This window comes from Hevea brasiliensis, chromosome 14, assembly GCF_030052815.1.
Source record: "Hevea brasiliensis isolate MT/VB/25A 57/8 chromosome 14, ASM3005281v1, whole genome shotgun sequence".
Classification (NCBI taxonomy): domain Eukaryota; kingdom Viridiplantae; phylum Streptophyta; class Magnoliopsida; order Malpighiales; family Euphorbiaceae; genus Hevea; species Hevea brasiliensis.
This window is the reverse complement of record NC_079506.1, coordinates 79,591,707-79,605,941: the sequence shown is the minus strand read 5'-3', so window position 1 is coordinate 79,605,941 and position 14,235 is coordinate 79,591,707. Positions and strand designations below refer to the sequence as shown.

At 35.8% G+C, this 14,235-nt stretch overlaps 1 protein-coding gene across 1 annotated transcript; it reads right to left on the bottom strand.

Moving 5' to 3' along the window:
• Positions 1-1,187: 1,187 nt before the first annotated feature.
• Positions 1,188-3,528, bottom strand: LOC131173001 (uncharacterized). Its single transcript, XM_058134642.1, has 3 exons — positions 3,365-3,528; positions 1,631-2,546; positions 1,188-1,199 (listed from the first exon to the last, which is right to left on the bottom strand). Exons 1-3 carry the CDS (start codon positions 3,526-3,528, stop codon positions 1,188-1,190), a joined length of 1,092 nt encoding a protein of 363 aa, XP_057990625.1.
• Positions 3,529-14,235: the final 10,707 nt, after the last annotated feature.

Here is a 14,235-nt window from a genome sequence, read left to right as displayed (position 1 = left end):
GTTGGCTGATGTGTATTCGGTGAAGTCCACAATGAGTGGTAAACCAAGTGTTTGAGTTGGTATTGGATTTGGTGAATGTTGAGGTGTTCTGGATAGAATTTGAGGTGATATAGTTGAAGTGGGTGTCTTCTTTGGATGTGAATGGCCAGCTTGAGGAGATTGAGGTGGAGTCAAGGAGATATTCGGATAAGAAGGAGATAAAGTAGGATGGGATGGAGGTGAAGTGTTCGTACCTGAATTAGATGCAGAGACCAAGTGAGGTTGAACTGTTGTTGTTACCTGAATCCATGGTGACTCTATGGCAGCCCTTGATGATGTGGATGAAGATGATGTCATGTAGGGAAATTGAGTAGTGATAAACTTAACATGCCGTGCTAAATATATCCTACCAGTGTGTTTATCTAGACATCTATATGCACTATGTGTTGGACTTTGACCAAGATATACACAAGGAGTGGACCTAAAGTGATACTTGTGTGCATTGTAAGGACGCAGTAATGGAAAGATGGAATAGCCAAACGGTTTGAAGTCTAGAAATTTTGGATTTTTGTGATAGAGTATTTGATAAGGAGATTTTTGCTTAAGAACATTTGATGGTAAAATATTAATTGAAATTGTACTTTGTTCCATTGCAAAATTCCAATATTTTAAAGGCATTTTGGCATGAGCTAGAAGGGTTAAAGATGTATCTACTATATGCTGAATTTTTCTTTCTGAGAGACCATTTTGTTCATGTGTGTAGGGACATGCAATTCTATGAATGATGCCTGACTGTTTAAAATATTGGTTCAGTTTTTGGTGGTGGCATTTTTTCGATGATCTCAACTTTTGCTTTGTCAACTTTAATCCCTCTTTCTGATATCAAGTGGCCAAGAACTATGCCCTCCCTTACCATGAAGTGACATTTTTCCCAATTCAGAACCAGATTTGATTCTTCACATTTTTGCAACACTTCAAATAAGTTAGCTAGGTAATCATCAAAAGTAGTTCCATAGATAGAAAAATCATCTATAAAAACTTCCATGATATTTTCAATATAATCAGAAAAATGGCCATCATGCATCTTTGAAAAGTAACAAGAGCATTACAAAGACTAAAAAGCATTCTTCTATATGCAAAAGTTCTATAAGGGCATGTGAATGTGGTCTTTTCCTGGTCTTTTAGGTGAATAAGAATTTGAAAAAATCCTAAATACCCATCTAAATAACAAAAGTAGGAATGTTTTACTAGCCTTTCTAGCATTTTGGTCTATGAAAGAGAGAGAAAATGGTCTTTTCTAGTGGCACTATTCAATTTCCTATAATCTATGCACATGGCCAACCATTGACTACCCTAGTAGAGATCAGTTCATTGTTTGCATTTTGAACGATAGTTGTCCTACCTTTCTTAGGCACTATATGTACAGACTAACTCATTTACTATTAGAAATTGGGTATATAATACCTGCATCTAATAGTTTCAGAATTTCTTTCTTAACTACTTCTTTCATGTTTGGGTTAAGCTTTCTTTGGTGTTCAATAGTGGGTTTGTTGTTTTCCTCCATAGATATCCTATGCATGCAAATTGAAGGATTAATCCCTTTCTGGTCTTCTATTGTATACCCTATAGCTTTGCTATGAGTCCTAAGCACCTTTAACAATTTCTCCTCTTCTATTTCAGATAGGCTAGCATTGATAATAATAGGATATTTAGAGTTTGAGTCCAAGAATGCGTACCTTAATGAGGAGGGGAGAAATTTAAGTTCTACCTGTTTAGTGTTGTCCTCTGATTTGCTTTTGGGTTGCTCCTCCTTTAGCTCCTCCACCTTGAAAGCTTGAGCTAAGGGTGTGGGTGGATTAGTTGCTAAAGATTGTTCACAAGCTGTAATTTCTATGTTCTCATTGTCTACTGTGTGGCTTTGCACAATGCATGCTTTAAGAGGATCTTCAGGATGTACTTTTTGAAACTCTTCTTCAACTTGCTTGTCAACTATATCAACCTTAAAACATTCATCAGGTTTAAGTTTGTGCTTCATCGTGTTGAACAGGTTGAATTCTACCTCTTCATCTCCTACTTTGAGAGTTAACCGCTCATTTTTAACATCTATAATAGCTCCGGCGATTGCTAAGAAAGGTCTCCCCAGGATGATAGGAATTTGGACATTCTCCTCCATTTCTAAGACAACAAAATCAACTGGGATGAAGAATTTTCCCACTTTAATGGGGGTGTTTTCTATAATTCTCACAGGGTATTTGACAGATCGATCAACCAGTTGCAATGAAATTGTTGTAGGTTTAAGCTCTCCTACCTCCAGCTTTTGACATACTGATAAGGACATTAGACTTACACTCGCTCCGAGATCACAGAGGGCCTTGTCTATATTCATATTACCGATGAGAAAAGATATGGAGAAGCTTCCTGGATCCTTGAGTTTTGGTGGCAGCTTATTTTGCAATATGGCACTGCATTCGTTTGTAAGAGCGACCGTCTCATAATCTTTCTGCTTTCTTTTCTTTGATAAAATTTCCTTAAAGAACTTGGCATAGGATGGCATCTGAGAGAGTCTTCTGTGAAAGGAATGTTAATATAAAGCTTCTACAAAACTTTTAGAAGCTTTCCAAACTGCTTATCCAATTTGGCTTTCTGGAATCTCTAAGAAAAAGGTAGAGGAGGTTGATATGCCTCTATTAGTTTCTTCTTCTTCTTTGCTTCCTCTTCCTAGTCCTTTTTGGCTTCTTCCTCTTTCTCCTCTGTTTGGTTTTTAGATTTATCAGGGGTTTTCTCGATTGATTCTTCCTCTAATGGTTCTAAAACTCTTCCACTCCTCAATGTAACTGCCTTACAATATTCCTTTGGGTTCATCTCTGGTTGATTAGGCAGCTTACTAGTAGTCTTGCTTGAAGAAACTGCCTGCTGAGCAATTTAATTTTCAAGCATCTTATTATGGGTGGCAAGTTGGTCCATTCTGGAAGCTAGCTACTTGATCATTTCATTCTGCTGTTGTTGGGCTGTTAGGAAGCCCTCCATCATGGATTCCATAGTCAACTTCGATTTAAGCTGTTGAGGTTAAGGAGTTGGTGGTGGCTGTGCAAAGTTTTATCCTCTGTTCTGAAATACAGGGGGTGCTGGTGGTCTGTACTCTTATTACTTATTCATGGGCTGATTTTGTGAGTTAGACCATGAGAAATTGGGGTGGTTCCCCCATCCAAGGTTGTAAGTATTTGAGTATGGGTTGTTGAGCTGCCTCTGGTTGAAGTTCCCCCCGTTATTCACATAGTTCATCTGTTATGTGGAGGGTTCGTTGAAGTTGTTACATTCAGAAGTCATATATCCTCCTCCACAGCTGTTGTAGCGTTGGTTGCTTACTCCAATAGCATTAGCTTACATTCTGTCAAGCCTCTTTATCAGCTGGTCAAACTGAGCATTTATCGTGCTTAGGGCATCCAATTCCAGGATCCCTGCTGTCCTCCTTATATTTCCCCTTTCATTTGACCACTCGCAGTTGTGATATGTGACCCTCTTCAAAAGTTCAAGTGCTTGTGCTGCCATTTTCTCCATTAAGTCACCTTCTGCAACTAAATCTACAGTGCTCCTTGTAGAGGGCAATAGCCCATTATAAAAATTTTGAACTAGAAGCCAATCCTCTATGCCATGGTATGGACATTCCTTCTGCAGGTCTTTATACCTCTCCCATGCGTCATAGAGTGATTCAACTTCCTTTTGCCTGAAGGTATTGAGTTCAACCCTCAACTTTGCAGTCTTTATAGGTGGGAAATACCTTGCTAGAAAAGCTTATGAGAGGTCTTCCCAAGTGGTAAATATTCTAGCAGGTTGAGAAAGTAACCACTTCTTTGCTCTGTCTCAAAGGGAGAATGGAAATGCTCTGAGTCTTATAGCTTGATCAGAGACTCCATTCATCTTGAATGTGTCACATAGGGCAAGAAAGCACTAGAGGTGGTAATGTGGATCTTCTGTTAGTGAACCCCCAAAATGGGTTTTGTTGAATCATCTGGAGCCATGTCGGTTTTAATTCAAAATTATTGGCCTCCACTGCGGGTCTTGTAACACTGGGTTAGAATCCTTGTATAGATGGGGCTCCGTAGTCCCTTAAGAGTCTTGGCCTGTTGTTGTTGTCGGCCATGATTGGAGTTTTTGGATTTTCTTGATCTTGCTCTTGGTGTCTCCTTTCTCTCCTGATGACTCTTAGAGTTCTATCTATCTCGGTATCCAAGTCCAAAACTTCTTCCTCTGGCTTTGTTCTGGTCAAGCACCAAACCAAATACCTGAGAGAAGATAAAAGAATTAATTAAGTAAATTTAAACAATAATAAAAACATGTCTAAATCAGCTAAAGTGCTTATCAACTAAAGTGCTTATCACCTAATATTGCTAAAAATGAATTCCCCGGCAATGGCACTAAAAACTTATTTGCCGGTTTTTTAACCCCATAAGTGCACAGATCGCTAACAAGTAATAAAGTAGCGAGTAGAGTATCGTCCCATGAGGAATTTAACTAGCAAGTACCAAGCTACATGGCAATTCTGACTGTTTAGGCTATCGAATATAGATGGAGAGTGAATTAAATCTATTTTGGATGCTGAAAATAAATTTTAAATAAAACTATCTATTAAAGCAATTCCAGAATTAAAATTTCACATTTTAACCTTATTATGGATTTTAATCTTGTCTATTCATCAGATTGAGAATTGTTGTTTTGATAGAAATTAATCCTAAGATATCCTTGGTCCTCTCTCAAGGCACCTAAGGTGTGTTTCAATTAACTTAAACCCTACGTTCGTGGTGATTAAATTAATTAAAACTCTTTAAGATCCTTGATTAATTTTGGAACTCCATGAAGGATTTTAGCCTATCTCTAGGTCAGATTTCCTAAGTTCAATATTTTAATTTTCCAACACTAACCTTCACCTTTCAGTCCTTCAATTAGTATCTTATGTCATGTCTAAGTGGGTACCAACACATAGCATGCATTAAGAACACAGAATATTAAATCAAATAACAGAACTCAAATCCAATAAAAATCCAATAAATAAAACTCAATATTGATCCATAATAACGATTACAAGCGCTACTCTCCTAATTCCAGAATAAAGAAATTACTCACTCATGGTGAGTTTAACAAACATAATGAAAATAAAATGAAAGAACATAAAAAGTCTGCTTAAAGAAATAGAACAAAAGAATCGAAGAGGATTTTCTGCAGCTTTGGACTTGTGGAACTTCGACTAAGGATTTCCCTTTTGTACTGATGCTCTCTTCTTCAAGGCAGCTATGAAGAATATGTATGTGAAAAGATGAAAGACTCCCTTTTATGTTTTCTGCTACTCCTATTTATATTGAACGATCTAGGGTTAGGTTTTTAGAGTCCCCAAGGCATCAGGAGTCTCCTCTTTCTATAAAAACTGGAGCTGGAACCCTAATCAGGAAACTAGTTGTCGGCTGATACACGGCCCGTGTGTTACTACATGGCCCAGGGCCGTGTAACTTACTGGAGCTTGAATGGTTGCATCTTGTGTCGGGGCAGGAGTTTACACGAGCCTCATGTAGTTACACGGGCTGATTACACAGCCTGTGTACTGTTGCTCTACTAGGAACTCTTGGAGCTTTACCAGGCAGAATCTTACACGGGTCTCGGGAGGTTACACGGACCATGTACTATGTTTCTTCTCTGACTTCTTTGGTTTTCTCCTGGCAATAGGTTACACAGGTCTATGGTTGTGGTTACACGACTCGTGTACTTTGTATCAGCAACAATCTTCTTTCCTTGAGTCTTTCCAAGCCTCCTTCTTTACTCCTATACCTTGGAACTTCTTCAAAACACCTGAAAACATGCAGAAAATATAGAATTCAGTACAAGGTGATGAATTTTGCAAATGTTAATAAATTTAGAGATTATGCATGACATTATCTATCTAAATGCTATAAAATACTGTACAACTATGCTTAAAAACATCTATATAATATAAGTGTATCAGAAGTTGAAACTAAGAGAGTTATATAAGGGATCAGCTCCCTTATATATATGTATGAGTATGAATTTGACACACGGGTGTGTGAGTGCTCTAAATTGCCTTTGGTGTGATTATGACTTGACTTGTTTGAATTATGTGAAAATATTACATTTCATTCTTATGGATGCACTAGACTTATATAGTTATAGAAATTATATGTAAAATCAATATCTTACTCTATGAGTCAAACGCTTACTTCTGTTCACCTATTTTTCCAGGTTACAGGAGTACTTTTTCCTTATGATTAACCTGCTTTCTTCCTTATAGGTCTACAGTTACAGTATCTATAATTTATGTTATTAATTGAAAATCTAGAACTCTCATGTAATAGGAGTATTTTATTTGGTTTGGGGACTGTAAAGATTATTATTTTGAAATTGTAAACTTAATGTTACGCATGTATGGTTGAATGGGATGAATATATATATTTTGAATGAGGGAGTTGAGCTCTCATTTGACTAAATTAATTGACTGAGGATTATGAGGGTGAGCTGAGCTCCCCACATATATATATTGTGACACCCCTTACCTGGTCTACAGTGTAGCTAAGCAAGGTGTGCCAAATTTGGTGCCGAAGCACCCTATCTTGTCTTATCGTGTACATTATTAATTTAAATTCCATTTATTCATATTATCCCATGTGTTGAAATTTTTGTATCACATTTTATTTTTATGGAGACCCGGACAGAGTCTCCTCTATTTTATTAGCGTTTGATGGGTTCCACTAATCACCTGTTAAAATCTCATATCATATTACAATTTCAATATCATATCTAAATCATCATATCTGGTCTTTCCATCATCAGCTCATATCACATATCATATCATTCATTCATGTAAAATATCTTTCATTTCATTTATATAATTCATATACAACAATTACAATTTATATTACAGTCCGAATTAGATCTTTTACTTATGTACAATGAACAAAAAGTACAAAACATGTAACCATGGGCCCTACCAAATGCACAGCTAAGGTGACTCCAACTCTAATACAGATATGATCAAACTCTCTATCAGAGCACTACTGCTGCTATTAGTCTCTAGTACCTACGCGTGGTAAACCAACACGCTAAGCATAACACTTAGTGATGCATAAATTAAAGTAGAAATAAACTAACTAATTAAAAATAGTTATTTCATGTATAATTTCATAAAAATGCAGATTTCATGAATTTTGAGTCATTTACATATTTATTGAACTTTGGGAGCAAATAAATTTATTAGGATCTTTTCTATTCACTTATTCCATATTCAGTCTTACTAAGTTCATATCAGTGCCCAAGTGACCTATAACAGACTATAAACACGAGAGTATACTAGTTAGACATCCATATGTCTATCATGTATACATCTGTTACGTTAGGCATAAGGCCAGCAGGCAGGCATAAAGCCAGAAATCATATCAGGCACAATGGCCATTGGGCAGGCATAAAGCCAGAGGAATAACCATATCAGACAGATATTGTCTATCAATGATCATTCATGTAGACAGTACTGCAATCTGTAGTCCCTAATTGGTATACCAATTGATCCAAGCTATATACATAAGTCTAGGTATACTTTGAGCAAATTAGTGTTATTAAGTACTTATAGACTTATTATTTCATGTTGTGCACCATTAGTGCTATATAGCAATTTCATGTCATTTGTAATGGAAAAATAGGTTCCAATCTCACTTTCATGTAACTTATGTATTTGGAAAACCATTTAAGTAATATGTATATCATGTATCAATTAATTCCTTGAACCTTTCTTTAGGTCCAGATTTTGTCCCTTAACATTTACCTAGCAAATTGGCCAAGATGTAGACATTGTTTGGCCACACTTCCTTCATGGAAGTTGTTCCTTTATGTCTTATCTTTCTTTTCCTTCTTGAATCATGTCATTTGCAGTTTCAGAACTCAAGTTATGGTCAATTTCTAAGACTGGTCCATTGACCCTTTACTGTTCCAAAACCAGGCAGATTCTAGAGTCAAACTTTATATAGTCATTTAGGCATGCTACAATCATTTTTAGGTCTAATGTCTTTCATATGAGTTGTTCCCCTATGTCTTAGGGTCATACAGGTTTAAGAATCACTAAGTTTCAGGTTATGTAGGGTGAGTTATAGCCAATTAATTGACCTGGACTCCTAAACCTTGTGCACTCAGGATTTCAGGTTCAAGTCAGTGTTTATAATTCTCATTTTAGGGTCCTTACTCTCACAATTGAGTAATGTTCCTAAATGAGAGTTAGAGTCTTGTTTCTTAAGTTTTCAGAACAATATGGCTCATTCCAATTGGAGTTTCCTAGTGGGAAATATGATTTAAAAACTATTCTATGGTCAAGTGGCTATGTAGTTCAAATTTAGAATTTGGAATACTAAATTGTCCTAGCAAATTGTCCAAGTCCCATTAGGTTTTGGATTTTGGTCAAAATACCAAAATTATAGTTCTAGGTCTTATAGAGCTTTTGGCTTTAGATTTATTGCATTTGCAGTTTTGTAATCTGAGTTATGACATTTTTTCCAAAACTGGTAGGGTAGGTCGAAGTCTAAAATTTCAGGTCAGGTTCTGGTTCTGGTCAAAATTATTGACCTAACTTTGTCCAATAAATTGGTTGGGTTAGACTCAGAACTAGGCCCTATGTTCTCCATGAAAAATGTGCTCCTATGTCTAACCTTTCCATTGGTTCAAGAATCAAGTCATTTTGACCTTCCTAGAGTGAGTTATGCCCATTTGAACATTTACTATTCATATGATCATTTTTCTAGGTCCAGCATGTGGTTACCCGGATTCAAGCCAATTTTAGGTCATGTTAGGTTCAATTTCTGGGCAGGATTTCTACATGAAAAATGTGACATTATGTCTTAGGTTTAATATCCAATTGGCCTCACACCAATTGGAGCAATGTGGCTCTGCTTATGGCCACATAACCACACAGGACTCAAAGTCCAGAATCCTGCACAAGAAATTCAGCACTTCCAATCTTAATTCCACCTAACTACCAAACTTCAAACCACATTCATTACACTTCAAATAGTTAATAAATGATCCCAACAATGTCAATTAGGCATCAAATCCCAAAACCCTAAATTTTGAGTCAAAACCCTAACTATCAAAACCACCTCTCATGCAACACCATGCAATTCAATTTACCAATCATACCAATCATCATACCTAAGCTTGATCTCAAGTCTAATTGTAATTAAACACATTGAACACCACATATTCCATAGGCTGGCCGAATCTTCATAGGGCTCAATCATGCATAATTTCTTCATTTTTTTTTATTGATTTTAACCATAGCTCAACTTAAATTCATGATTAGAACAAGGTGGAAGTCAAGAATTGCACTAACCTCACTTGTGACCAATTCCAAGCTCCCCACACTTTAATTCCTTATCTCCTTTTTACTCCCAAACTCTTAATCAAGGTCTTGTGATAAATTTTAGTGAAGGTAATTATGGAAAATATGGTGAAAATCAAGAGAAGAGGAAGCTTTGAATAAAGAAAATTGTGGAAGGTTTGGAAGAAAGAGGTTCGGCCATGGGAGAAGAGCAAGGAAGAAGATAGTTTTTCTTAGTCAATTTTGTCTCTTGCTATGTATTTACCTTCATGTAATTGAATTAAATTTTTAATTATGTCATTATATCATCATGCTTAGTCGTGCTTGTATCATCATGTAATAATGCTTATGTCATAATTCAATTTTATTTCCTTTTTCTTTCTTTTCTCTTTTTCATTACACAATTCATGATTTTAATTTATTTTAAATTTTTTATCCTCACTCTTTTTTATTGACATTTAGGTCAAGATTCAACACTGAGGGTGAAATAACCAAAATGCCCTTTTGTTATGTTCATCGAGTTTTAATTGTCTTTACCGATTAGCATAAATTTTCTTGTATCTCATTGACATTTTTATTATCATTTAAACCTTATAAATCCTTCAATTAAATCCCAAATATTTGTCTCACAGGGTTCCTCATGAGTCTGGGGGTTGGCAACTGTCTTCACAGTCGCTTCACGTTAGGGTTACCCATCGCCAGGACCTCGGCTTCTTTAATCTATTTGCACTTCATTTCTTTTATTTTTTCTTATTTTTTTTTATCTTTATTCAATCAATTTATGTCTCCTCACTCTAGTTTGAGTATAGTTCTAGATATCATGGCTGTCCGAACAGACATTAGTCATCGAAACAGTAGAATGTATAGACTACCTAAAATGAGGGCATTACATATATTGTAATTATAGGTCGGGCAAACTAAAAACTCCCCGTTGGGTAGTCCAGTTTATGGCCAGACTCTGTCCAATTGATTTCTTGAAAATGGGCTTTGGATATGGTTTTTAAGGTTAGGTTAGAGAATAGTTAGTCTTAATACAGGCTTTGAGGGCCTTATGCTGACCCAAGTCCTAGTGTCGGTTCAACCTATAATTTGACTCGTGACAAAGTTAGTATCAGAGCTTAGGCTCTAGATTCATGGGGAAGTGTGCATTTAGGATTTTAAGAAGAGTCTTTTTAGGAGGTCACATGTGGAGTATAGGATCATGTTTCGTCTTCTTCTGTAATTCCTTATTTTTAGATTCTGCGTTATTCATTAGGTAATCTTTAGTTTAGTGTCGTAGTTTTCGTGGAGTACATGGTGATGTGAGCTAGAGTTAGCAGAAGTGCTGAGGTCTGCCATGGGGATACATACTCCAAAAAATGCTATATTTCAGTCAATATGGGTTTAAGTGGTGTGCCTATCTAATGTAAGGCATGAGGACATAAAGGTGTCTTTCAGTAGTGTAACTACCCTAAATGGGAGTGAGGGTATCACTGCTGGCAATCGTTAGTGGATAGCCCAATCAGAGAAAGTTTTAGTATCAGTAAATCCAAGAAAGATAAAAGATTAGGAAACTAGTCTTTTGAGGTGTACTATGGTAACTATGTAATATTCTCAATATTTATGCTATAAGCTACAGATTATAGTATCGATATGGGATTATTGTGTAGAGCTGCATGCTTCCCCGTGGTGCACCTTGATGAGAGTGTTTGCAAACAGCCTCTGTTTTGGTACAATTATGTTAAGATAGAGTTCTATTTCTGTAGAGGAGTTAGGAAAGCTCCTAGTTAGGGTTTAAGATCTTAGAGATAGAACGTCAAAGGTCATAGTTAGGTAATAACTAAAGTTAGAGACTCAGTTATCCTAACTTAAACGCGGAGTTATAGCATAAGTGCCAAAAGACTAAAGGTCTTTAGTATGGTTATAGTGTAATAATGACCCCTAATTAGTGGAATCATCTGGTCTTCTATATGAGATCACTGGTAGTGTTGGCATTACGGTGGATGTATTGCCTAAAGTTTAATAAAGATAGCATCTCTTTTAGTGACAGTGGAGAATAAGTACGATTTTACTCTCTAAAGGAGATTGGAGGTTACAAATAATATTTGTAACCTACGAAATGGCATTCTAGGAAAGTTTGCAATATAAAAAGAGAGCAAATAGCCTTGTGTAGTTGTAGTAATGTGGTAGAAGTAGTACCTCTCTTGCAGTCAGTTATGCTACAGAGTATGGTAATGTCTTCTCAGGAGAGATAGAAGAGTACCACTAATATAACGATATGTGGAATAATGTCCTAAATAGGACTATAATGTGATAGGAAATAGTGGCTCAGGTACCCCCCTAAGGGAGAGTATAATTTTCGTTGTAAGGATTATAAGGAATCAGATCATAATGGATGCAGAGCTTTGGAGTAGCAAGGGAAAAAGGGGATCCTGTAGATTCCCTCCTTGAGGTATTAGAGGGTAGTTTGTAGTTAAGCAGAGGAAAGGACAATAACTGCAAGTCAACAAAAATAAGTCATAGAATATTAGTAGATAAAAGGAAATATGAAAATGAAAATTTGGATAGTTAGTTTCAGATGTAATAGGAGAGAAATTTGAATGGTATTAAAAGTGCTAATCAGAGTGATTGAAAGACTAATTCTAAGTAGTACTGTGACACCCCTTACCTGCCTACAGTATAGCTGAGCAAAGTATGTCACATTCGGTACCAGATCACCCTATCTTGTCTTGTCGTGTACTTTATTAATTTAAATTTCATTTACTAGTATTATCCTTTTTTTATCACAATTTATTTTTTTTGTGGAGACCCAAACAGAGTCCCCTCTGTTTTTATTAGCATTTAGCGGATTCCATTATTTACCTGTTAAAAACTCATATCAATATTTTTCAAATCATATCTCATTATCAATTCATATCACATGTAATATAATCAATTCATGTGAAATACATTTCATTTCATTAATAGAATTCATATACAAAATTTTCAAATTTATTTACAATCACAAAATGATTTACATCATTTACTTATGTACAATAAACAAAATACAAAAGCTAAATGTACATGGGTCCTACCAAAAATAAGTAACTGAGGTGACACCCTCACACTAATACAGAGCTGGTGGAAATCTTTGTCTGTCCCTACTGTTGCTGGTGGTGGTCTCCAGTACCTACGCAATGGAAAAATCAACGCGCTAAGTATAACACTTAGTGGTGCATAAATTAAAGTAAAAATAAAATAACTAAACAATTAAAATAATTATTTCATGTATAATTTCATGAATTTCGAATCTTTTACATGTTTATAGAACTTTGAAAATGATTAAGTTAATCAGGATCTTTTCTATCCACTTATCTCATATTCAGTCTTAATACTCATATCTGTGATCTCCCCATCTAATTATAAATTTTTAAAGCTTATTACTCATATCTGTGCCCAAGTAACCTATGACAAATTATAAAGACTGGATACATAGGAGTATACAAGTTAGACATTCGTATGTCTATCATGTATAATCGATCATGACAGGCACAAGGCCAGTGGGCAAGCATAAATCCAGAAATCATAATAGGCACAATCCAGAAATCATAGTGTCATTAGGCATGCTACAGTCAATTTTAGGCTTAATGTTCTTCATGTAAGTTGCTACCCTAAGTCTTAAGGTCACTCAAGTTCAAGAATCATAATTTTTCAGGTCATGTAGGTGAGTTATAGCTAATTGACTGACCTGGACTCATGAACCCTATGCCTTTAAAATTTCAGGTTCAGGTCAGTGTCTTTGGTTCCCATTTTAGGGTTTTTACACTCAAAATTTGGAGAAAGTTCCTAAATAAAAGTTGGAACCCTGTCTCTTACGTTTCTAGAACAGTTTGGCTCATCCCATTTGGGATTTCCTAGTGGGAGATATGACATAAATACTCTTCTGGGGTCAAGTGGCTATTTGGTTCAATTTCAAGTATTGGCAAGCTGAATTGACCTAGCCAATTGACCAAGTTCCATTTGATTCTAGGTTTTGGTCAAAATACCAAAATTGTAGTTCTAAGTCTTATAGAGGTTTTAGCTTTAGTTTCACTAGATTTGCAGTTTTATGGACCAAGTTATGGCATTTTTTCCAAAACTGATCGGATAGGTTCAAGTCCAGAATTTCTGGGTAGTTTTGGTTCTCGTAATTTTGAAAAGGTAAATTTGGATAGCAATTTAATTTGGTTATGGTTAGAATTTGGGTTTCTATTCTTTATGAAAGTTGTTCTACTATGTCTAAGCTTTCCATGGGTTCAAGAATCAGGTTATTCTGACCTTTCAAGAATAAGTTATGGCCATTTGAACATTTACTGTTCATTTGGTCATTTTCCTATGTCCATATTAGGGTTACCCGGATTCAAGCAGTTTTTAGGTCAGGTTAGGGATAGTTTTTTAGCATGGTCTCTTCATGAAAAATGGGGCATTTTGACCCTAGTTTAATCTCCAATTGGCCTCACACCAATTGGAGTAGCACAACTCTACTTATAGCTCAAAAACTACACTAGACTCAAAGGTCCCAAAACCTGTATGAAAATTCAGCACTCTTAATTCAATTCCTCCCAACTTCCAAACTTCAATTGACATTCATGACACTTCTAATAGTCAACAAATCATCTCAACAATGCCAATTTCAAGCCATAATACAAAACCCCCAAATTTTGATCAAAACCCTAACTTCAATTTTCACAATTCATGCTAACTCAATTCATACCATTTCTAATGTATAGAATATCACCAATCATCATCATTAAACTAATTTAATTCAATTAAATACATCAAACTCCCCTCTTCCTCATGGCTGCCAAAATTTTCAACCCATCATATATTCATCATTTCTGTCGACACCATATTTTGGCCGATCACTGAAGTCAATAAACTTTGAAAATCACCCCTCA